At 43.5% G+C, this 26,087-nt stretch overlaps 1 protein-coding gene across 3 annotated transcripts in view; it reads left to right on the plus strand.

The window, feature by feature from the left end:
• Positions 1–26,087, plus strand: part of RADX (RPA1 related single stranded DNA binding protein, X-linked) — a 73,617-nt gene that overhangs the window by 43,622 nt on the left and 3,908 nt on the right. The window contains exons 9-13 of one of the 3 annotated variants that reach the window (XM_073641192.1): positions 12,632–12,762; positions 12,918–12,973; positions 18,344–18,432; positions 19,866–20,141; positions 21,643–21,786. In XM_073641192.1, coding sequence (XP_073497293.1) covers positions 12,632–12,762; positions 12,918–12,973; positions 18,344–18,432; positions 19,866–20,141; positions 21,643–21,786 — 696 coding nt within the window. Of the gene's footprint in view, positions 1–12,628; positions 12,763–12,917; positions 12,974–18,343; positions 18,433–19,865; positions 20,142–21,642; positions 21,787–26,087 lie in introns of all 3 variants that reach the window. The other 2 variants (XM_073641190.1, XM_073641191.1) reach the window with 2 other exon arrangements.

A 26,087-nucleotide genomic window follows, 5' to 3' on the forward strand; every position in this document is an offset into this window, starting at 1 on the left:
AAAATCAAGGGAAACCTCTTCTGCCTCCCTTAAGGTCAACATCTCATCAACTTGTGTGGCCAGATCCCTCTTCAAGTGGCTGACCCAACTGGAGGAACATCTGTCTCAGGGCATGTCCAGGGCAGAACTGCTAGACTCCATTCCCCTCCTTCAAAAAGCCACGGGCTTCTTGGCGGATGCCTCGGCTGAGTCAGTCCAGATCGCGGCCAGAGCAGCTGTTTTATCCAATGCTGCTCGCCGTGCGCTGTGGCTCAAAACGTGGCGTGGGGATGTCACCTCCAAGGTTAAACTCTGCTCCATCCCCTTTCAAGGGAAATATGTATTCAGGCCAGCCCTGGATGATATCCTGGAAAAGGCCTCGGACAGGAAGAAAACCCTTCCTGAACAGAGACAAACTAAGAAACATTCCTTTCGACCTCCCCAGAGTCACCCCTCACAGTATAAGGGAAAGGGAAAATCTGGGCGCTGGGGCTATCCTAAAGGTGGCAAGGGCCGTAACATCCTTGTACCCCGACAACAGCACTAGTAGCAGGACAAGCAATGACTTGGTCCGTGTAGGGGGGCGTCTCTCGGATTTCTTTCCCCAGTGGCATGCAATATCTTCCTGCCAGTGGATCCTCAATACCATCCAAGAGGGTCTTCTATTGGAGTTCGAGACTCGTCCCCCTCAGGTCCTGAGGGTCACGTCCCTTCCTTTTCAAGGAACTCGTGAACTATTATCAGTTGGTCTACAGGACCTTCTAAATTCCGGAATTCAAGATCAATTATCCCCTTAATAGGAAAAGACTACGTTGTAGCAACCATAGATTTAAAAGATGCATACTACCATGTGCCAATCCATCCGTCCCACAGGAAGTTCCTGCGCTTTGCAATCTCCGGGGACAACATAACAAAACACTACCAGTACAACGTACTACCATTCGGCATCTCTTCAGCACCCCGGCTGTTTACGAAGATTATGGCAGAAGTCATTGCACTCATCCAAAAACAAGGTGTCTGCATAATTCCATACTTGGACGACATGTTGATTGTCTCCCCTTCAGTGGTGACCCTCAATCTTCATGTATCCATAACCTTAGAAACTCTTCGCTCCTTACGCTGGATTCCAAACCTCAAAAAGTCAGAACTCCTTCCTTTGTCGAGGAGGAAATTCCTTGGTGTCCTGCTTGTTTCCAACAAACAAACTTTTTTTCTTCTGTTGGAGCATCAAACAGCTCTCAGAACCAAGGTCTCAAATTTCAAGACACCAGGAGAACCGAACATTGAGAGCGGCAATGTCGGTATTGGGGTCAATGACTGCTTGTATCCAGTCGGTATCATGGTCCCAGGCCCAGGCCCACTCAAGGCTTCTCCAGGATCATATCCTGAGATCTTGGAACAGACAGAGGGACTCGCTGCACAAACGGACCAGGACCCCCGGTCGGGTAAAAGCTTCTCTTTCTTGGTGCCTAAGCTCCCGAAATCTTCAGAGGGGGATTTCTTGGACCCAGGACCCTCTAATTACAGTGACTACCAATGCCAGTATACGAGGTTGGGGAGCCATGGTGGCCCAGACTCCTTTTCAGGGCAGATGGAGTCCAGAGATAAGTGTCAGATCCTCCAAATTCAGGGAGCTAAAGGCAGTAGAAAAAACGCTCCGAGCGGCAGTCGACCTAATCCGGGGTACTCACATCAAGGTACTCTCAGACAATGTGACTATCATTGCCTTCCTTTTGTCATCAAGGAGGTACGAAGGTAGACAGCCTGAGACAGGTCGCAGGTCGAATATTTTTATGGGCAGAACAACATCTTCTATCGCTTTCAGCATTTCACCTGAAGGGCTCAAACAACATTCAAGCAGATTTTCTAAGCAGGAAAGACATCCAGCCTGGAGAATGGAGCCTAAATCCTCAAATAATCCAGTCACTGGTATCTACTTCGGGGAGACCCCATTTTGCTCTCTTTGCCAGTCGCCTAAACGCAAAAGTTCCCCTCTTCTTTTCACTGGACAGAAGAGACAATGCCATGAATTTGGACGCATTAGCTCATCCCTGGCATTTCAAACTGGTTTATGCGTTTCCTCCAATTCTGCTGTCAAGAACTATCCAGAAAGTCAGGTTAAAGAAAGTTGCAACAATTCTGGTAGCACCTCTGTGGCCCAAAAGGCCTTGGTTCAGGGCCGTCACAGAACTTTGCCTGGATGGTCTGGTGATACTTCCACAGGTCAACAATCTTCTCTCACAAGGGCCCCTATTCCACCCAAATCCTCAGTGGCTAAGCCTTGCAGCCTGGTTACTGAAGCTGAGATCGTACGATCCAAAGGTCTCTCAGAGGAAGTTATAAGAACTCTTCAACGGAGTAGGAAACCAGTAACCAATGCTATATACGGCAAGATATGGAAAAAAAATCCTAGCATGGTGCGCTCCTGGCATTCCTGATCCCTTACACCCTAACATTGCTCGGATCCTTGATTTTTTTTTACAGAGTGGATCGGAGTTGGGTCTTAAACCTAGTACTCTCAAAGTACAGATTTCAGCCCTAAGTTCTATGTTCGACCAAGATTTGGCCTCTCTCAGATGGATCAAGAGGTTCATGACTTCGGCACTCAGACTTCATCCAAGAATTCAGTTTCAAGTCCCAACCTGGGATCTTAATGTGGTGCTCAGGAGTCTAACTCTCTCTCCCTTCGAACCTCTATCCTCCAGCACAATACAAACTCTCTCTCATAAGACTGCCTTTTTAGTAGTCAACACTTCAGCTCCGAGAGTGGGAGAACTGCAGGCTCTTTCCATCAGAGAACCTTACATGAATGTGACTGAGGATAGAATTACGCTTCGTCTGAACCCTTCCTTTCTCCCGAAGGTGGTTACGGATTTCAATCGCTCCCTGGAAGTCATCCCTCCCTCCTTCTGCCAGAACTCTTCTAATTCAAAGGAAGCAGAGTTCCATCTCTTTGATGTCCGCAGAGTTGTTCTTTATTACCTTCAACAGACTGAGTCTTGGAGATTGGATCAAAATCTATTTATACAACACTCAGGGCATAACAGAGGAAGGAAGGCAGTTAAATCCACTATAGCAAATTGGATTTAAAAGGCAATCGGTGAAGCCTACAGATGGATCCACCGATTACCTTGAAGGCACATTCTACCAGATCTACATCAACTTCCTGGGCCGAAAGAGCAGGCGCATCTTCAGAGCAGATCTGCAGGGCAGCTACATGGTCTTCCCTTCACACATTTTCCAAGCATTATAGATTAGACTTATCATCCAGTAGGGATTTAGCCTTTTAATAGGAAAGTCCAACAAGCTATTGTCCCTCCCTAATAAAACATCGTTGGTATTCCTGCAGTGCTGTCGTGGAAGGCGTATTGAGAAAATAGAATTAGTCCTTACCGGTAATTCGGTTTCTAGAAGCCTTCCACGACAGCACGAATTTCCCTCCCTATGGATTCCATATAACTGTCAGGTAACCATTTTTCCAGGTGATCTTGGTAAACACTGGGGATTGATGGTGGGGAGGGGCTTTTAACCTCTGTGTTCCTGTCCCCTAATAGGGCGTGGACAACATCTTCCAATGCTGTCGTGGAAGGCTTCTAGAAACTTAATTACCGGTAAGGACTAATTCTATTTTCTGCAACTTTGCATTGATGGATTAAAATTGGTTACTTTACTTTAGCCTATACACGTACATGGATGTCACTGTGTCGTGCTGCAGTGAAGGGACAACGTCTGAAGAACCCTACTCCCTTCGTTCTGTTAATCAGTGTGGCATACTGGGGGTGGGCCTGTGTCCCATCAATGTGAAGTCCTATAAAATCATGAGTGGTAGGTTGAGATTACTAAACCCTGAGCAAAAAGAAGTATTGTACAACCCCTGGCAAAAATTATGGAATCACTGGGCTCGGAGGATGTTCATTCAGTTGTTTAATGTTGTTGAAAAAAAGCCAATCACAGACATGGCACAAAACTTGTCATTTCATATGGCAACTTTACGGCTTTAAGAAACACTTAAAGAAATCAAAATTAAAAATGTGGTACTCGGTAAGGGTAATTTTTTTTCAGACCAAGCAGAGGGAAAAAATTATGGAATCACCCTTTAAATTTTCATTTTCAAAACTAACACCTGCATCAAATTAGAACTGCTTGTTAGTCTGCATCTAAAAAGGAGTGATCACACCTTGGAGAGCTGTTGCACCAAGTGGACTGACATGAATCATGGCTCCAACACGAGAGATGTCAATTGAAACAAAGGAGAGGATTATCAAGGTACATCATCATGCAATGTTGCAAAAGATTTTGGTTGTTCACAGTCAGCTGTTTCTAAAATCTGGACCAAATGCAAACATGGGAAGGTTGTTAAAGGCATACTGGTAGACCAAGGAAGACATCAAAGCGTCAAGACCGGAAACTTAAAGCAATATGTCTCCAAAACTGGAAGTGCACAACAAAACAAATGAGGAACGAATGGGAGGAAACTGGAGTCATTAAAAGACCCTTTTTGCAAAAAAAAAAAGACTAGTTTTTGCATCTCCATATTTTGAGAGCTATAATTTTTCCATATTTCGGCCGATGTTAGGGCTTGTTTTTTGCTGGACGAGTTGACGTTTTTATTGGTACCATTTTCAGGCACGTGACATTTTTTGATCGCTTTCTATTCCGATTTTTGGGAGGCAGAATAAACAAAAAACAACAATTCAGGAATTGTTTTATGTTTTTATGCCGTTCAGCGTGTGGTTAAAATTGATAAGGCAGCTTTGTTCTTTGGGTCAGTACGTTTACAGCAACACTATATTTATATTGTGTGTTATTGTTTTTTTTTTTATGTTTTGGCGCTTTTACACAAAAACTATTTTATAGAAAAAATGATTTTATTTGCTTTTCTTTTTTATTTTTCGGCTGATAGAGCTGTAATGGAGGCTTGTTTTTTTGCGGGACAAGATGACGTTTAAAGCTGTACAATTTTTATTGTCATGCGTCTTTTTGATTCGCGTTTTATACCACTTTTTGTTCAGCAGTATGATAAAGCACCATTTTTTTGCTTCTTTTTTTTTTTTTTTAAACAGTGTTCACTAAATGGGTTAACTAGTGGGTCTGTTTTTTAGGGCAGGTCGTTCCAGATGCGGCAATACCAAATGTGTACTTTTTTATTTAATTTTTTTCCATTATTATTTATGTATATGTATGTGTGTATATATATATATATATATATATATATATATATATATATATATATATATATATATATATATATATATATATATATATATATAGTACAGACCAAAAGTTTGGATACACCTTCTCATTTAAAGATTTGTCTGTATTTTCATGACTTTGAAAATTGTACATCCACATTGAAGGCATCAAAACTATGAATTAACGCATGTGGAATTATATACTTAACAAGTGTGAAACAACTGAAAATATGTCTTATATTCTAGGTTCTTCAAAGTAGCCACCTTTTGCTTTGATGACTGCTTTGCACACTCTTGGCATTCTCTTGATGAGCTTCAAGAGGTAGTCACCGGAAATGGTTTTCACTTCACAGGTGTGCCCTGTCAGGTTTAATAAGTGGGATTTCTTGCCTTATAAATGGGGTTGAGACCATCAGTTGTGTTGTGCAGAAGTCTCGTGGATACACAGCTGATAGTCCTACTGAATAGACTGTTAGAATTTGTATTATGGCAATAAAAAAGCAGCTAAGTAAAGAAAAACGAGTGGCCATCATTACTTTAAGAAATGAAGGTCAGTCAGTGCGAAAAATTGGGAAAACTTTGAAAGTGTACCCAAGTGCAGTTTCAAAAACCATCAAGCGCTACAAAGAAACTGGCTCACATGAGGACCGCCCCAGGAAAGGAAGACCAAGAGTCACCTCTGCTTCTGAGGATAAGTTTATCCGAGTCACCAGCCTCAGAAATCGCAGGTTAACAGCAGCTCAGATTAGAGACCAGGTCAATACCACACAGAGTTCTAGCAGCAGACACATCTCTACAACAACTGTTAAGAGGAGACTTTGCGCAGCAGGCCTTCATGGTAAAATAGCTGCTAGGAAACCACTGCTAAGGACAGGCAACAAGCAGAAGAGACTTGTTTGGGCTAAAGAACACAAGGAATGGACATTAGACCAGTGGAAATCTGTGCTTTGGTCTGATGAGTCCAAATTTGAGATCTTTGGTTCCAACCACCGTGTCTTTGTGCGACGCAGAAAAGGTGAACGGATGGACTCTACATGCCTGGTTCCCACCATGAAGCATGGAGGAGGAGGTGTGATGGTGTGGGGGTGCTTTGCTGGTGACACTGTTGGGGATTTATTCAAAATTGAAGGGATACTGAACCAGCATGGCTACCACAGCATCTTGCAGCGGCATGCTATTCCATCCGGGTTACGTTTAGTTGGACCATCATTTATTTTTCAACAGGACAATGACCCCAAACACACCTCCAGGCTGTGTAAGGGCTATTTGACCATGATGGAGAGTGATGGGGTGCTACGCCAGATGACCTGGCCTCCACAGTCACCAAACCTGAACCCAATCGAGATGGTTTGGGGTGAGCTGGACCGAAGAGTGAAGGCAAAAGGGCCAACAAGTGCTAAGCATCTCTGGGAACTCCTTCAAGATTGTTGGAAGACCATTTCCGGTGACTACCTCTTGAAGCTCATCAAGAGAATGCCAAGAGTGTGCAAAGCAGTAATCAAAGCAAAAGGTGGCTACTTTGAAGAACCTAGAATATAAGACATATTTTCAGTTGTTTCACACTTTTTTGGTCTCCGGTCCAAGGTTAGAGGGGCTGTCTTTCCTCTGCCTGCTCCTGAAATGCTGCGATCGACTTAGATCTCAGCATTTCAGGGGTTAATGTACCGGGAGAGGTATGGGACCTCTCCTCGCACCGATTGCCTCGTGTCAGCTGTCAGAATCAGCTGACACCCAACGGTGATCGCGCCCACACAGCCTCTGTGCGGGTGTGATCGATGAGGTGTAATAATACGTACCTGGTCATTAAGACCAAGTGCACAGGGACGTATTATTACGCCCCATATCAGAAAGGGGTTAAAGGAATCTGTCACCAGGTTTTTGCTAACCTATCTGAGAGCAGCATGCTGTAGGGCAGTGGTCCCCAACCTTTTTTGCACCAGGGACCGGCTTGAAGCAAGATCATTTTTCCATGGCCCAGCAAGGAGGGGGTGGGGTGGGCGGGGCTTTGGTCATATGGGGGCGGGGTAATGGAGGGATTTGGAGTTTAGTGCATACTTATCATATAGTGTAGACCAGGTCCCCGCCAGGAGCCCCACATAATGTGCTGTGCCAGGAGCCGCATCACTGAGGCCCCATCACGCCCTGCAGCAGGACAGGGCAGCTGTCCTGACAGCTGCTGCTCAGCTGCATTTACTTCATCCCAGGGGCGGACACAGACTGTAGTGGGCCCCTGTGCAAGAAATTTTTGGGGGCCCCCCCCGCCCTTCATAAGGCAACAAAGTTATGTAAACATAACCCCCCCATGTGCATCTCTCACCCCCCCATGTGCAGCTCACCCCCGTGCATCTCTCATCCCCCTCCGTGCATCTCTCATCCCCCTCCGTGCATCTCTCATCCACCCCCCGTGCATCTCTCATCCCCTCCGTGCATCTCTCATCCCCTCCGTGCATCTCTCATCCCCCCCGTGCATCTCTCATCCCCCCGTGCATCTCTCACCCCCCCCGTGCATCTCTCATCCACCCCCCGTGCATCTCTCATCCACCCCCCGTGCATCTCTCATCCACCCCCCGTGCATCTCTCATCCACCCCCCGTGCATCTCTCATCCACCCCCCGTGCATCTCTCACCCCCCCGTGCATCTCTCACCCCCCCGTGCATCTCTCACCCCCCCGTGCATCTCTCACCCCCCCGTGCATCTCTCACCCCCCCCGTGCATCTCTCATCCACCCCCCGTGCATCTCTCATCCACCCCCCGTGCATCTCTCATCCACCCCCCGTGCATCTCTCACCCACCCCCCGTGCATCTCTCACCCCCCCGTGCATCTCTCACCCCCCCGTGCATCTCTCACCCCCCCGTGCATCTCTCACCCCCCCGTGCATCTCTCACCCCCCCGTGCATCTCTCACCCCCCCGTGCATCTCTCACCCCCCCGTGCATCTCTCACCCCCCCGTGCATCTCTCACCCCCCCGTGCATCTCTCACCCCCCCGTGCATCTCTCACCCCCCCGTGCATCTCTCACCCCCCCGTGCATCTCTCACCCCCCCGTGCATCTCTCACCCCCCCGTGCATCTCTCACCCCCCCGTGCATCTCTCACCCCCCCGTGCATCTCTCACCCCCCCGTGCATCTCTCACCCCCCCGTGCATCTCTCACCCCCCCGTGCATCTCTCACCCCCGTATGTGCATCTCTCACCCTCCCCCCCCATGTGCATCTCTCACCCTCCCCCCCATGTGCATCTCTCACCCCCGTATGTGCATCTCTCACCCTCCCCCCCCATGTGCATCTCTCACCCTCCCCCCCATGTGCATCTCTCACCCTCCCCCCCATGTGCATCTCTCACCCTCCCCCCCATGTGCATCTCTCCCCTCCCCCCCATGTGCATCTCTCCCCTCCCCCCCATGTGCATCTCTCCCCTCCCCCCCATGTGCATCTCTCCCCTCCCCCCCATGTGCATCTCTCCCCTCCCCCCCATGTGCATCTCTCCCCTCCCCCCATGTGCATCTCTCCCCTCCCCCCCATGTGCATCTCTCCCCTCCCCCCCATGTGCATCTCTCCCCTCCCCCCCATGTGCATCTCTCCCCTCCCCCCCATGTGCATCTCTCCCCTCCCCCCCATGTGCATCTCTCCCCTCCCCCCCATGTGCATCTCTCCCCTCTCCCCCATGTGCATCTCTCCCCTCTCCCCTCCCCCCCATGTGCATCTCTCATCTCTCCCCTCCCCCCCATGTGCATCTCTCATCTCTCCCCTCCCCCCCATGTGCATCTCTCATCTCTCCCCTCCCCCCCATGTGCATCTCTCATCTCTCCCCTCCCCCCCATGTGCATCTCTCATCTCTCCCCTCCCCCCATGTGCATCTCCCATTTCCCCCACTCCTAGTTAATTGTATTTAAAAAAAAAAATAAAACTTGTTATACTTACCCCCATGCGATCCCTGCAGAATCCTGGCGCTCGTCCAAATCGCTGACACCAGGTTCTCCTGACTTCCGGCCATGTGACGGCGCCGTCACATGACCGGAAGTCAGGGGAATCATGAAGGTGCTGCCCCAGCAGCGCAGCGCTAAGATGTCCCGGACCCGGCGCTTAGCATGCGGCCGGGGGCCCCATGAGGAGAGAGACGCACAAGAGGGGGACTCCGTGGGGGCTCCTACCGGCCGGGCCCCATACTGGAGTCAGGGCAGTCATGCCCTGATGGCGGCCCGGCTGGAGGGGCCCCGTCTCCCCGCGGACCGGCTGAAAAACCCCAACGGCCCGGTCCTGGTCCGCGGACCGGCGGTTGGGGACCTCTGCTGTAGGGGATGAAGCTTTGATTCCAAGAATGTGTCACTTTCTGGGCTACCTGCTGCAGTTTTGGCAAAATCACTGTTTTATCTGCTGCAGATCTAGCAGTTCTCTGAATGCTGAACTCTGTATAACCCTGCCCACACCACTGATTGTCATCTTTCTGCCTATGCACAGTGTACACGGAAATCTGCCAATCAATGCTGGGGGCAGGGTTATACAAAGCTCATGAATATTCTTGACTACCTGACACATTTACTAGTCCTCTAGTGATAATGTCCTGCTTATAAAACACTGATTTTATCAAAACCCACAGCAAGCAGCCCAGTAAATGAGACATTGCTGGAATGTGGGTCTCTGTCTCTACATTATGCTGCTCTCAAATTAAGTGGCAAAAACCTGGTGATGGATTCGCTTTAAGGTTAAGTTCCCACAATGAGTTTTTGACACTATGTAATTTTGCTGAGCAAAAAATGCAGCATCTTAGCGTTCTAGCAAATTGATAGGGATTTCTATAAATCCCATGCCCACTGTGTTTTCTTTCTTCACTGCGTACCACTGACCTACTGTGCATGTTTCAATTCTGCAACATGTCAACTTCTCTGATTATTTTTTTGGTGTGCTGATTTTCTCGATAGACTTGCATCAGATGCAGAAAATCCTCAGGTAAAAAACACACATGGGTTTCTAGTTTTGTTTTTTTTTTTGTTTCTTTCCACATCTTTAAATCCATGTAATCTGCACATTAAGATTTGTCAAATACCCAAAAGTATAAAAAAATAAAGCCGCTTTATTTAAAACATGACTACCAACATGTTAGAGCATAAATGTTCAGAAAAATGCTGGTGACTAGAGACACACTTCTAACTAGAACCACCACCAAGAGAAGAAAATAGTTGCATATAGTCTCTTAAAATATAAAGCTTATTAATTTCATACAATTAAAAACAAATGTATTATACACAGAGTAACTCAATGGAGGACCACATAAGCACATTTACATAATTACACCGAATATCACTTTGTTATATCATTACTTGTCAAAATAACTATATAGGACTGTTAGTCCATGACAATCAAATCAAAGCTTTAGTGGCAGGAAATGTCAGCATTTTTACTGTGACGTATATATTTCCTGCCACTAAGGCTTTGATTTGATTTGTCATGGACTAACAATCCTATAAAGTTATTTGGACAAGTAATGATATAACTTAAGTGATAATGGGTATAATTACAGTGATGTGATAAAGTGTTTGCCCCCTTTCTGATTTTTTATTCTTTTGCATGTTTGTCACACTTAAATGTTTCACATCACAAAACAAATTTAAATATTAGACAAAGATAACACAAGTAATCACAAAATGCAGATTTTAACTGAAGGTAGAGCAAAAGATCCTCAAAAGTTAGACATCCTACTGCGATTCAAAGAAATTCAGGAATAAATGAGAAACTAAGTAATTGAGATCTATCAGTCTGGAAAAGGCTATAAAGCCATTTCTATAGCTTTGGGACTCCAGTGAACCACAGTGATAGCCATTATCCACAAATGGCGAAAACATGGAACAGTGGTGAATAGTGATGAGCGAGTATGAATTGTTAACCCTTTCGGCGAGCAAGCTCTGGTGCAAGTGTCACGGCTGTTCGACAGGCAATCCCTGAATGTGCCACCGCTGTCTTAACAGCCGTGACACTTGCAGCCACGGCGACAGTAAAGCAAATGCCGAGCACGGCAAAATACTCGGCAACCACCCGAGCGTGCTCGCCAAAAGGGTTAAAGATTCATACTCCTCATCACTAGTAGTGAACCTTCCCAGGAGTGGCGGGCCGACCAAAATTACCCCAAGAGTGCAGTGACAACTCATCCAAAACGTCACAAAAGACCCCATAATAACATCCAAAGAACTGCAGGTCTCACTTGCTTCAGTTAAGGTCAGTGTTCATGACTCCACCCTAAAGAGACTGGGCAAAAATGGCATGCGTTGCAGAGTTCCAAGACGAAAATCATTGCTTAGCAAAAAGAGCATAAAGGCAAGTCTCAGTTTTGCCAGAAAACATCTTGATGATCGCCAAGACTTTTGGGAGAATACTCTGTGGACTGACGAGACAAAAGTTGAACTTTTTGGAAGGTGCAAGTCCCATTACATCTGGCGTAGAAGTAACACAGCCGTTCAGAAAAGGAACATCATACCAACAATAAAATGATTCTGTGGCTGTTTTGCTGCCTCAGGACCTGGAAGACTTGCTGTCGTAAATGGAACCATGAGCTCTGCTGTCTTCCAAAAAATCCTGAAGGAGAATGTCCAGCCATCTGTTTGTGACCTCAAGCTGAAGCGCACTTGGGTTAGTAGCAGAACAATGATTCAAAACACACCAGCAAGTCCACCTCTGAATGGCTTAAGAAAAACAAAATTAAGACTTTGGAGTGGCCTAGTCCAAGTCCTGACTTTTAAACCAATTGAGATGCTGTGGCATGACCTTTAAAAAGGCGGTTCATGCTCGGAAACCCTCCAGTGTGGCTGAATTACAAAGATTTTGCAACGATCAGTGGGCCAAAATTCCTTCAGAATATTGTAAAAGACTCATTGCCAGTTATCGCAAATGCTTAATTGCAGTTGTTGCTGCTAAGGGCGGCCCAACCAGTTATTAGGTTTAGGGGGCAATCACTTTTTCACACAGGGCCCTCTAGGTTTGGATTTCTTTTTCCCTTAATAATAAAGACCTTCCTTTAAAAACTGCATGTTTTGTTTACTTGTTACCTTTGTCTAGTATTTAAATTTGTTTTGTGATATGAAACATTTAAGTGTGACAGACATGCAAAAGAATAATAAATCAGGAAGGGGGTAAACACTTTTTCACACCACTGTATGTAAATATGCTCATGTCGTCCCTCGTTGAGTTACTCTGTGTATAATACATTTTGTTTTTAATTGTATGACTTTAATAAACTTTGATTGAAGAGACTATATGCACCTATTTTGTTCTTGGTCATGGTTCTATTTATAACATGACATACCAAAAAGAGACAAAAAACGCTGTCAAAAACACAAGTAACCGAATTACTTAATAGGTGCAGGAAATCTGCAACATAAAAAACTCACCAAATACTCCTCATGGGAACGTAGCCGAAGACCTATAAATGGCATGATATTAACTATGGAACTTTTTTTTTTTCTTTGCAGCAGAAGAAATACTAATCACAATCCGGGAGCTGAAGGCAGTGGTGGAGCAGCTTCATTACAGGGAGCACAAGCGTGTTGCTGTTCAGGGCATTATTGCTGCTTGCACATTTGTTAATGCCTCGGAGTCAGACATGGTAGGTGCATTATAACTAACCCCTGCATGACAAATAATATAAGTTTCCCAGATACTTTTATGGCACGTCTTTAGTTACGCAGTGATACACGGGTATTCAGCAGTGTTACAGAAGATAAAACTCCAGGAGTTAACTTGCTATATTTTTCACCGCAGGAGAAAGCAAATACCCCGGTGAAGAGAAGGAAAATGACAGACACTGGAGTGGACCAGTAAGTGCAGCTCTTCCTCTTGGCATTGTGCTCGCTACCTTCCTAAGAGTCACTCATTTGTACATTTAGTCTTTGGTTTGTCTTTGGCTCTTAGCCCATGCGGCACCTGATTTCAGCAATCTTCACCATTCACAGGAAACAGCTGCACATCTTATGATGCCATGAATGCATTGCAATTACAGATGACAGGGTGCTGCTGAATTTCTCATTGATTCTACTTCTGTACGCTCTCATGATAATTTAATGAATTAAAAGAACTGTATCATCAGAAAAAGACCTACTTAAAGGGGTTTTCCAGGCTTCAGATATTAATGATCTTGGTATAGAATATCAAAATCAGATTGGTAGGCATCCAACACCCAGCATCCTCCACAATCAGCTTTGACAGCGACTGGTTGTAAACTGAATTTAGCTGGAGCTGAACATCTCTGCTTGCTGTGTTAGTGTACATTCCCAGGAACTGGACTTCAGCTCCTATTCTCTGACACGAGCTGAGCTGCAATACCCAGAACTCTCCACTACCAGATGTTCAGCCGTGCTATTCTGCCTTTGTTCAATTAATACATCTGTTTGCCACCAATGCTGAAAAAACTGCTCGAGCCCTTACCAATATGATATTGATAACACATCCAATGTCTACAGTGGCTTGCGAAAGACTCCCCAAATGTATGGAGGAAGGTGCTGTGGTCAGATGAGACCAAAATTTAACTGATTGGTCACCAAGGTAAACGCTATGACTGGTGAAAAACCAACACTGCTCATCACCCCAAGAACACCATCCCCACAGTGAAACATGGTGGTGGCAGCATCATGCTGTGGGGATGTTTTTCGGTAGCAGGGACCAGGAAAATTTGTCTTGAGTCAAGAGGAAGATGGATGGTGCAAAATACAGTGTTATTCTTGAGCAAAACTGTTTGTCCCAGTCTCAAATCACTAAAATACAGAGGTTCACCTTCCAACAAGACAATGGCCCAAAGCATACTGCTAAAGCAACACTTGAGTGGTTTTAGGGGAAACTTGTAAATGTTTTGGAGTGGCCTAATCAAAGCCCAGACCTTAATCCAATTGAGAATCTGTGGTCAAACTTGAGGATTGCTGTTCACCAGAGGAAACCATCTAACTTGAAGCAGCTGGAGCAGTTTTGCCTTAAGAATTGGGCAACATTCCCAGTGGCAAGATTTGGAAACCTCATAGAGACTTATCCAAAGCGATAAACTGTAATTGCTGCCAAAGGAGGCTCTAAAAAGTGTTGACTTTTAGGGGGGTGAATAGTTATGCACACTGAAGCCTTCAGTTACTTTGTCCTATTTGCTGTTTGCTTCATAATAAAAAGAAAACCAAATGCTCACAGTTGTAGGCATGTTCTTTACATGAACTGATGCAAACTCTCAAAATAAACAGTGAAATTCCAGGTTGTGAGGTAGAAAACACAAAAAATGCCAAGGGAGGGAGGCAGGGGGGAGGATAATACTTTTGCAAGCCACTGTAGGTCATCAATATCTGAAGTCTGGAAAGCACTTTTAAAAGGAGCCTGTGATTGGATTCATGCAGCCCGAAGCATGGTTCATCATGTATTGGAGATGGCTGCTTGTCAGGCAATCCCCACATGTTTTATAGCTGGCCAACAGCCGTGAAAAATGCGGCCGTGGGGACTCAAACATGTCACTTGAGCACCTGCGATACTGCGTACTGTGCATACCTGAGCACCCTAGGCAAACTCAAGTAACGAGCACTTGCACTCAACACTAGTTGTGACACAATCAGAGGTTCTAGATATAGCTTATAGCAGAGCACAGCTGCCCCTGCCCACACAAGACTCTCTGTGTACTTTATCTATAGACAGTGAGCTGCTTATCAGAGGAGAGGGTGTGGTTGGACCAGGGCTGACGAGAGTATCAGTCTGGGCAATGATTTTCTCCTAGTAATAAAATCTTCATTGTATGTAAACAGCACACAGCCTAATAAATGAGACATCCCTGAAAGGGGCTGAGACACTTATCTTATGCTGTCTTCAGATTGCATAGCAAAAACCTGCTGACAGATTCCCTTTAAGCCAGCATCATATGTGAGAAATGAAAAAAGGAGAGTCATACAATGATGAGAATGCGGTGTAAGGCCTTTTGTGGGCGTGCGGTTTTCCCCCGTTGTTTCAGTTAGACTTTAAAGGCTTTTCTTGGACTACAGTTTTGCTGCCTATACTTTTGGATAGGTTAATAATACAATACAATGACCTATCTTCTCCCACATGGTATTGAGGGTGGGATTTATGCTTTTCTTTAGAAGTGTGTGTGTGTGTGTGTGTGTGTGTGTGTGTGTGTGTGTATAGATATATGTATATATATTGTATATACCACTGTCACTGGTGTATGTGAGGGGAGGTATGTTTCGTTACAGCTACCAGCCTTAGTGAATTGAACTTACAACTATTCTCCAGCATGTTATATGTTGGGGGTTTAACTCACCATTGTGAAGGGAGTGGTTTGGTGTGAATGACATAGAGACAGGAGGAACATCATTCACCATACCTTCCCTCAGGGTGTGGCTGAGCAAGGTTAAATGCTCAGTCCTGTTTTTTTTCTGTGGTTGGTGAGTCTGGAGAAACAAGTCTCCAGGCTGTGCAACTTCAGCTCAGGAGGAGTTGAAGATGCTGCAAATTGGTGCAGGGCAAACCTGCACACACATGGACTGTTACCATTTGTCTTTAGGTTTACGTTTATGGCAGCAAGGCTGAGTTTATTTTTGCTGAATTCTGCAGTGCTTTATGCTGACATAATAAACCTGCAGACAAAACCGTTCCTGTGTCTACTTCCGACTGCAGCCAAATGAGTCGTCTTGCCACAATATGTATATGTGTATATATCTCTTACACTTATAATGTGTGTATAGATAGATGTAGATCTACATACACACTTTTATTTTTCATTAAAATAGGAAAAGGACAGAGCTGCAATTCCAGGCTTGACCACCACGAAAAGTACTGAGCTCTGTTTGGTAAGCAGCCTTAGCCCGATCAGTCAGCTTGAACTGCAAGATTGATTCCCTGGCTATCGATATCTCTTTACCATAAGATAGATAGGGCTATAACCTCGCACCCCTGCCGATCAATGCAAAAGAGACGGTTCTGCAATACCAGGCACAGCCACTACTATAAGTACCGAACTCCATCTTGTAAATGTCCCCTTCAGTCAGCTAATCAAGATGGGTGATATGATCTCCTTATAAAGATGGATCTTAAATCGGTTGTCCACTACTTTTATCATTGATGGCCTATCCTTAGGATAGGTCATCAATGTCTGATCGGTATGGGACCGGCACCCTTCGCCAATCACCTATCTTCTGTGTTGGAGGCCACAGGCTGGAACCGCTCAATTGCGGAGCTGCTCACTCTTCTGATAGTGGCCACAGCAGGGTACTGCTCATCCGCCTCCTATTGATTTGAATAGGAGGCGGATATGCAGTAGTAACCTGTCCCGGCCACTATCAGAAGACTTAGCAGCTCCGCAATCGAGCAGTTTCAGCCGACACAGCGACCTGCTAATTGGTCGGGGTCTGATACCCGGCACCCTCGCCAATCTGAAGGATAGGTAATCAATGATAAAGTAGTGGACAACCTCTTTAAGTATAGGATATCAATATTATAGTCTCGGAAAACCTCTTAAAGGGAACCTGTCAAGCACTTTAGGGTCACCAAACTAATTGCATTGTTGGTTAGGGTAGGAAAGAAGTTCAGCCATAACATCCTAAGTGTAAATGGATATTCAATCACTGACCAAACCAAGTCTAGTACCTTATGTAAATGAAAGTGTCGAGTGCACCAAGGGTGGGATGATTCTCAGCAGGTGCACGGATTCTCTGAAATATCCTCCACCTAGCGTATGGGCAGGTGAAATATCCATTTGCAGCCAAGAAAGGATGCTTTAACTTGTGTTTTGCTACTCTAGCCAGCATTGTAACTGGTATGGTGATCCTAAAGCTCCTGACAAATTCCCATTAAAGTCATATTTATAGGTCACCTTGAAGACTATACAACTGTAGTGTCTGTGCAATTCTTGTATATAGCCGACTGTCTGGATGCTTCACACACCGATCCTATAGCACACTTACGACACCGGTGTCAGATCTTTCTGTTCAAATTCTTTCTTTTCTTCGTGACAAAGATACCAGCAGGGAGAGAAAAAAGGCTGTACATTAGATTGGAGAGGGGAGAAAGCATCCCAAGTGTTCAGGAAGGATAGATCACATAGAGGCTATACAGTATCAGGATGTAAATGGGGAGGACACACACATTCTGAACTTTGCAGGGTATAGGAGGGGAAAAAAGATCACACACTCTATATAAGCGTCTTTCAGAGAGGATCCTTCATGGAACGTAGAAGGAGAAATCCGTATAGGAAGGAAGTTGTGCTGATGCATCTAGTGAAGGCAGCGTCTTGGACAAACCACATGATGAAATTCAGGTGTCCATAGGCTTTTAGGGAGGGCCTAAAATATGACATCAACATCAATGTTACACTAAAATAATTCGAAAATGTGCTCTTCATTGTCCCCTTGTCTGCAAAGCCAATTAAAATGACTTGTAACTTTATAATATTTCCATTAATTTGAATTTCAGAGGCTCCAGTCTCATTTCAGTCCAATTAAAAAATATTAAATTTAAAAGTGGATGCTACTTTTGAAGTAGATTTAAAATAATCTGAAACAAGCATGGACCAATTCTTTAGCAGAGATCTTTTTGAGCATATTAATCGGAAAGTTCATCTCAGTGATTTTCTTACAGTTCCGGATGCATCTTAATGTGGTTTTCCATGACGATGATACTGATGACTTATCCTTCGCATAGGCCATCGATATTAGATCAGCATATATGCTTGCATATATAGCGCGAACATATTCTATTGTGCTTTACATGCATTATCCCCATGCACTGTCCCCATTGGGGCTCACTATTTATGTTCCCTATGAGTATGTCTGCAGAGTGTGGAAGGAAAACCAAGCAAAAACAGGGAGAACTTACAAACTCCTTGCAGATGTTAGATGGATTTGAACCATTGATCCCAGCACAGCTAAGCAACAGTGCTAAATGCTGCTGTCTTCCTTCCAGTGCTCCCATCAATCAGCTGTTGCACTCCGGTGACACAGAAGATCCTTAGCAGGGGCGATCATATCATTGGTGCAACATGTGCAGCCACACAGGGGCACAAGAGGTTGGGGGCCACATCCGCCTTCAAAACTGCAAGCAGTTTCTATCACAGACACATTAAGAAGCTATTGAATTGCAAATGGCCCATACACTGTTCTTGCCCAGGGGCCCTCTTCTGTCTGTGTCCACTCCTGATCCCTAATATCATTTTTTTTTTTCTTCTCCTTCAGTACTGTTGCCGGACCAGAAAATGCCCCAATTCCGCTGCACTCAGACCAAGACGTTGTCACCAGATCTCCAGAATCACCACATTTTGAAGGTGATTTTTCTCAGAACATTAGTTTTGTGTTGCATGTAATTAGTTTTTTTTTTTTTAAACACTTATTACATGTGTGTATAATATGTCCAGGGTTTTTATTAGTATGGCTGTTTTTGTGTATAGCGGAAGATGGCAGTGTCCCTCAAATCATCTCTGTACACTTTGGGCAGTGTCCACATTCATAATTAGGCTTTTTGTTTTGAAAGAATCTGTTTTTTAAAGGGCTCAGCCATGTTTTTTAATTTTAAAAAGGCAGTGTTTAAATAATGCATGAAAGAAAATCCAAAACGAGAAGCATTTACCCATTAAAGTCACTTCCACGCCGCTGTTCCCCTGAGTTCTTTGTTGCCTGCTGCAGCGGTGATCTCCTTTTTACAAGCACACAGTAGCCAATCCCTGGCCTCGCTGGTCTTGTGCGCTCTGCCTCTGCATCATTACTGAACCTAGTGATTGGCTGCAGTGTTGTAGACAAGTTGTAACCACTACAGCCATGTCATAGAAGAACTCACAAAGAGACGTGTGACTTTTGAGCAACTGTGTCAAAGCTTATTTAATTTCTAGCATTACCTACCCTTGGCGCATTATTATTTTTTTTTATATATATATATATATATATATATATATATATATATATATTATTAAATGGACAATCCTTTCAAAAGCAGATGCATCAAAAACAAAAGCCTTAAACGAGAACTATATTTCAGAAAACTTTGCATAAACCAATAGTACAATTGTAAGAAATTTTGTAATATATCTAATCAGAGAATTTGGCTTTTTCCCCCCACTCCTGCTTCTTGAACCTACCATCCAAATCTGTCTTGGACAGGTGACTGCAGACTTGTGAATCCTCACATCGCAAGCATTGCACACTGTGAGGATTCTCCGATGGCGGGCACGTGACCCAAGGTATTTGTTTTGCATACATGCAGTCACATGCTGACTAGATGGGCACGGCCTCGCTCAATGCAAGTGTATTGAGCATGGCCAGACATGTCTAGTTGGAATGTATCTGGAAGTATGCAAATCACTTATTTGCAGTAACTTGACCGCCCACTCCCAGCATCAGAGAATCCTCTCAGCGCACAGTGCACTCATTGAGGATTCACATGACTGCAGTCACATACCCTACAAGTCTTCAGTCACTCTAAGGCCGGACAATCCTTTTAACTATTTAGTGTCCACCTCTTACTGGCAGCAGCTATAACCCACGTTTTTTGTGTCCCCCAGATAAATTTGACCAGAACAGGATTTTATGATAAGTAACAAATAATCAATTTCCAGTATCCTGTGACTCAACCTACATTGGCACCATATAGTACTTGACGTAACTTTCGATTTTGTCCAATGTGCCAGGATGTTTCAGTGCCCGTGAACAGATTTACTGTTTAACCTTTTGTCTTGTGTTTTTTTTCCTACATGTGCTGATGAAGTAGCTGGAAGCCATGGTGCAGACAGTGAAACAAGTGAGACCTCCTGTCATACATTATCCTGGGAGAACCCCTTATGGTCTGAGGTTAAGCACAATGTGAAAGAACATCTATTCTATGGCAACTTCTTTCTGGAAAGTTTGACTCAGATATTTGACTGCAAACACATGGATATATTGAAGCCATACAACCTTCATCCAGCAAAAGTTACAGATCTAAGCCCATGGCACAGATTTTCCAGGGCCAGCAGGCCTGGCCACTATCAACTGACCATACTGGGTAAGTAATAAAATCCATGCTTCTATAAACACGATGTGATTTTTTTTTTATTACTGCAATTATGTGAATGTAATTCAACCAAATGTAACACTTATATTGCTTTAGTTTTTTACGTCCTGTTTTACCATAAGCCAAAATGTTTTATTTCTCTATTGAAATAGTCACGAGTGCTGTTTTTTTGTGGGTCAGGTTATAGTTTTGTTTGATGCCATTCCTTTTTCTATATAATGTACCGAAAAGCAGGGAAAAAAATTCCAAGTGAGATGCAATGGTGAAAAAAAAATGCAATACCACCATTGTTTTTTTAGGTTTTGCATTTAAGGGCATGGTGCAATCAGGGGGGAAAGAAGACTGACAATGTGAAGAGGCATGAGCGGCGTTCATTGTGTGGTAAACCTGACCTGGCAACATGATTCTTCAGGTCATTATGAATACAGTGATGCCAACCTATTTATTTTGCTCAAAATATATAAAAAAAGAAAACCAAAACTTTTATTTATTTTTGTTTCCCCATTTCCTGAGATTTAATGGGCAGCACGGTGGCTCAGTGGTTAGCAGTGTTGCTTTGCAGCGCTGGGGTCCTGGGTTCAAATCCCACAGGGGACTGAAACACTTCCTTATTGCAGCATATAGTTAAAAATTAGGATCTTCCATGAAGCCTAACCTAAGGCTGGGCTTCAATGGACTGCAAAGATGGCTGTGACACTGGCCCTGATTATGATCCAACTGGCATGGTAACCTATTAGCACATGGTCTTGACATGGGGGAGCTGATGGGCACCCAAACTTCTAACGGAACCATTTAAATGTCACGATAATTGAACATCAGCGATACAAGCTAGCCCTGATTACTGCTGTTAGAGGGCAGCTATCAGTTCCTGATCCCACTTCTAACACCCACGCCTAAATTAGGACATGTATGTGTCAGGAAGGGGTTCATACAGTTTTCACAATAAACATAAAAAGTGTGATTTTGTGCTTATTTAATACTACATTTTTTACTTAGATAAAATGTTCTGCTCAATAATAGACTGGGGAAGTTAAAGGTTGTATTCCCACCTCAGACACTTATGGCATATCCACAGGACCTGTGGGACCTGCACCTATTTTGGAAGTGGTAGCCCCATCTTCACTTGTTTTGGGTTGTGGGCTCTGCATTGTTTTTTTTTTCTTCCCCTTTTGGCAACCACTACCTCTTTAAATGGTGCGATACCTAGAGCCTGCTTCACACAAACATATCAAACTCATGTTTGTATTGCATATCTAAATTTCCTATTAACTGTGTCAGTCTTTTGTTTTTATTTGTCTAAAAAAAAAAAAATACAAAGCAGCATATGACCTCGGGTATTGTGCAAATGACCTTTTATATAGACCTTTCATTTTGACAGGTTTTGTTTCAAAATGACTGCAGAATAGGATTTCTAATCTCGTGCCTCCCTCTTTCAGTTGTAATGCACATGCTATAAGCAGATTTATTAAAGAGTTTGCATTTGTTTCAACAGGTATAAATCAGGACATAGCGATAGAAGTGTCTTTACCAATGTTTGAAAACTTTCGTTTATTTGGTATAAACTATCTGCCCAATCCTCTATCTGCTGGTGCAAGTAATGATGAGATTCAAGAGCGCCTATGGCTTTCTCTTCAAGGTAAGAAATGTAAATTGGAGCTCACTCATTTCACAATGAGTAAATGAGTGATGCCATATTACAGTGCATTAAGACCAGGGCCGTGCAGTCTTCCTCTGCCAGGACTGGGATACCGGCATCATGGCCACTTCTTGCTCTTTCTACAACTAGGAAGTTCTCACTGCCATGGTCCGACTGCCACAGAGTACCAGTGCAGCGCCAATCTCTTTGCTCATCTCTACTATCGACCAATATTGTAACACAACTTGCATTTTACTCACTTTATACAGGTTTATCACATATCTACATGATTGTTGCTTGTTGGTCGCTGGGTCTTCCAGTCAGGGCCGGATCCAGGTTTTTGTGGGCTCTGAGCGAGAGTGTCTTAGTGGGCCCCTTTAACACATACCACGATTCATGATGCACAGATACCGCAGAGAAATATATATATATATATATATATATATATATATATATATATATATATATATATATATATATATATATATATATATATATATATATATATATATATATATATATATATATATATATATATATATATATATATATAATATATAATATATATATATATATTAGTACAATGCCAGAGATTTCACTTCTTACATTACATGAGCGATATCTATTGTAAATTCTACAATAGCTCAGAAACTGGCGAATCCTCACAGCGCACACCGGACAGTATAGTCCTCCATACAGTATTATGGGCACCATATAGTCCTCTATACAGTATGGGTCCCATATAACGCTCCATACAGGATACTGGCCCCCATATAACGCTCCATACAGGATACTGGCCCCCATATAACTCTCCATACAGAATACTGGCCCTCTTATAATGCTCCCTTCAGGCTGTGCCCCCTACATAATGCTCCATGCAGGCTGTACCCCCATATAATGCCCCATGCAGGCTGCTCATCCCCCTTAAAATGCCCCTTGCAGGCTGTTCTCTCTCCCCCTCCCCAATAATGCCCAATTGCAGGCTGTTCACCCCCCATAAAATGCCCCTTGCAGGCTGTTCTCCCCCCCCCCCCCAATAATGCCCAATTGCAGGCTGTTCTCCCCCCTATAATGCTCCATGCAGGCTGTTCTCCCCCCTATAATGCTCCATTGCAGGCTGTCCCCCCCCCCCCCCCCTCCCCTCCCTTCCTATAATGCTTCATGCCTCCATACATTTAAAAAAAAAAAAAAAAAATGAAATACTTACCTCACTTCTCCTCACCTGCTGCCGCTGCCCCGGACTCAGCGTCGCCGGCGTCTTCTCGCTCTGCGCTGTGACTGCTCAGGAGAGGGCGCGGTGGAAAGAAGTCATCACACCCTCTGACCTGAGACGCCAGTCAGAGGACGCGGAAGAGGCCCGAGCTGCTGCGGAGGCACGGGGAGAGGTAAGTATTGTGCCGGGGCCCTGAGCAAGCGGGGGGGGGTGGAGGGGATGGCAGGCGCTGACGCCTCTCTCCTCCGCTCATGGGTCCCATAGCGCGCCGTGGGTGCCCGACGGCAAGTGGGCCCCCCTGCCTTCTCAGGGCCCCGGCACTTGCCCGGGTGCGCCGAGTGCTGATGCCGGCCATGCTCCCTGAACTGAGATGTCCATAAGTCTCGAAGACTCGAACAAGCCTCAAATTGTCCCATTTAAATAGTGATAGTCCTACATGTGCATCATGGCTCCATTTGTTGTCTTTGGGATCATAAATGAAATAACTTCCATGTATGGTTCAATACCTTTTACGTTAATAATGTATAGTATATTTTTTTAATGTATATTGCCTGGATAACTTATGAAAGTGTGGATGTATCTGTACCTGGAAATTATTACAGAAAATATTTTTAATGCATATTAATGCTGTTTTTGGTGCATAATTTCTTTCTTTATTAGATTTTATGGATAGGAAAAATCCATGCATGCATATATATTCCTGACTCCAAATTATACCCTTCTATTTTTTTCTATATTGAGGCACTTCATTATCTTCCCGGTGACTTGAGCAGTTACTAGTTCAGCATCTAGTTAGAAACGTTTGTGTATACAAGCAAGTTATATGATTTTTGTGAAAGTCTACTTCATTATTTGCCAAGACGAGTTACTCTGGCTTATTGTTTGTTCAGGATTTACATTTTGAGCAATTATCTCAAAAGTCAGGCCCCACAGAGATATTTAAAGTTAGCCATTCAGTGTGTGCATTAAAATATCGGTCACCGTCTTGTGCAGTGTACAGCACTGCGCCAGTCCTCTCCTGCATCTTGTGACTGCAGCTCTTTCTTACAGGATTTCACCACAGACCATTACTACTCTTCTTAATATAAGAATATATAGGAGAACAACGAGTTAATTGGCATAAAAAATATATAAATCTTTATTCCATCAAATTTAAAAGCGTACATAGTAGAGAGAAAAATGACATAATGCGGATAGTGTAGAGACACTCATTAGATTATCAGTGTGGCAAGATATGTTACAGAGTATACATATATAATCACGCATGTAGTTATAGTGGGACATGAGCAACATTGGTCATATAGCAAAAAACTGACATATCAAAATAATCAAACAAGTATAATAGTATAACCAGTAATGGTCCATAGGTATTCCATATTTATCAGATTTATCCTTGCCATATATATATCGGGTCTCCACCTAAATGACGCTCCCGCCCATAAGTTACCAGATACGTGCTACATGGAAATATAAAAATAGTCTCTTACCACAGAGAGTGTAAACAAGGGGAAGGTAAAGTGTGTGGAGAACGCACAACACCAACCCCTAGTCAGACACTACTTAAATTACCAGTGTGGCAAGATATATTGCAAAATATAGATAATAAACACATACATGGTCACGAAGGGACGAGGGCAACATATACAAAATAGAGTAAAGTTAATATGTCAAGATAGTCTGATGAGTATAATGATATGTCAGAAAACAATCCATAAATATTACCATAATCAGTAAATTTGCATTTGCCACATGCATCAAGCGTCCAACTCAGTAATATTCCCGCCCACAAATAGTCACATGCATGTCACATAGAGCAATAAAAAGTAGTCTCTTACTTTCTCTGTGACAATTTTTGCGGTAAGAGACTACTTTTTATTGCTCTATGTGACATGCATGTGACTATTTGTGGGCGGGAATATTACTGAGTTGGACGCTTGATGCATGTGGCAAATGCAAATTTACTGATTATGGTAATATTTATGGATTGTTTTCTGACATATCATTATACTCATCAGACTATCTTGACATATTAACTTTACTCTATTTTGTATATGTTGCCCTCGTCCCTTCGTGACCATGTATGTGTTTATTATCTATATTTTGCAATATATCTTGCCACACTGGTAATTTAAGTAGTGTCTGACTAGGGGTTGGTGTTGTGCGTTCTCCACACACTTTACCTTCCCCTTGTTTACACTCTCTGTGGTAAGAGACTATTTTTATATTTCCATGTAGCACGTATCTGGTAACTTATGGGCGGGAGCGTCATTTAGGTGGAGACCCGATATATATATGGCAAGGATAAATCTGATAAATATGGAATACCTATGGACCATTACTGGTTATACTATTATACTTGTTTGATTATTTTGATATGTCAGTTTTTTGCTATATGACCAATGTTGCTCATGTCCCACTATAACTACATGCGTGATTATATATGTATACTCTGTAACATATCTTGCCACACTGATAATCTAATGAGTGTCTCTACACTATCCGCATTATGTCATTTTTCTCTCTACTATGTACGCTTTTAAATTTGATGGAATAAAGATTTATATATTTTTTATGCCAATTAACTCGTTGTTCTCCTATATATTCATGTATTTCATGAGTTGGCTTAGATTGGCAAATCTGGGATATACCTTTCCCCGGATATGCCAACTTTACCCCTATAGGGTCTATTTAGTTGTATCTTCTTAATATAAGTCTGAGAGCCTCGTTCTGAGTCTCGTAGACTTGAATTGAGAAAATGACTTCTGACCAAGAAGATGATGCTGTTGTGAGCAAACAGGTCAGAAGAGGACTGGTGCAGTGCTGGAAACTGCAGAAGACAATGACCGGTAATCATTTGAATGCACACACTAGGCATACGTTACTGATGGCCAGTAAATAGGAAATAATTTAAAAAAAAAAGAAAATAAAAGCTGAAGTTGTCTTGAAATTGAAGACCTATCTTTATAGTAAGGCATCAATCTTAGAAGTGCATATACGTCTTTTAAAGTAACTACATTTTTGTAACTGTATATTTGCAATTAGGTATTTTTAATTTGTATCTTGAGCAGCGCAGATCTATGCAGTCTCT

The sequence above is a fragment of the Phyllobates terribilis genome, unplaced genomic scaffold, assembly GCF_046119375.1.
Source record: "Phyllobates terribilis strain yellow unplaced genomic scaffold, ASM4611937v1 Scaffold_7__3_contigs__length_470593459, whole genome shotgun sequence".
NCBI lineage: Eukaryota > Metazoa > Chordata > Amphibia > Anura > Dendrobatidae > Phyllobates > Phyllobates terribilis.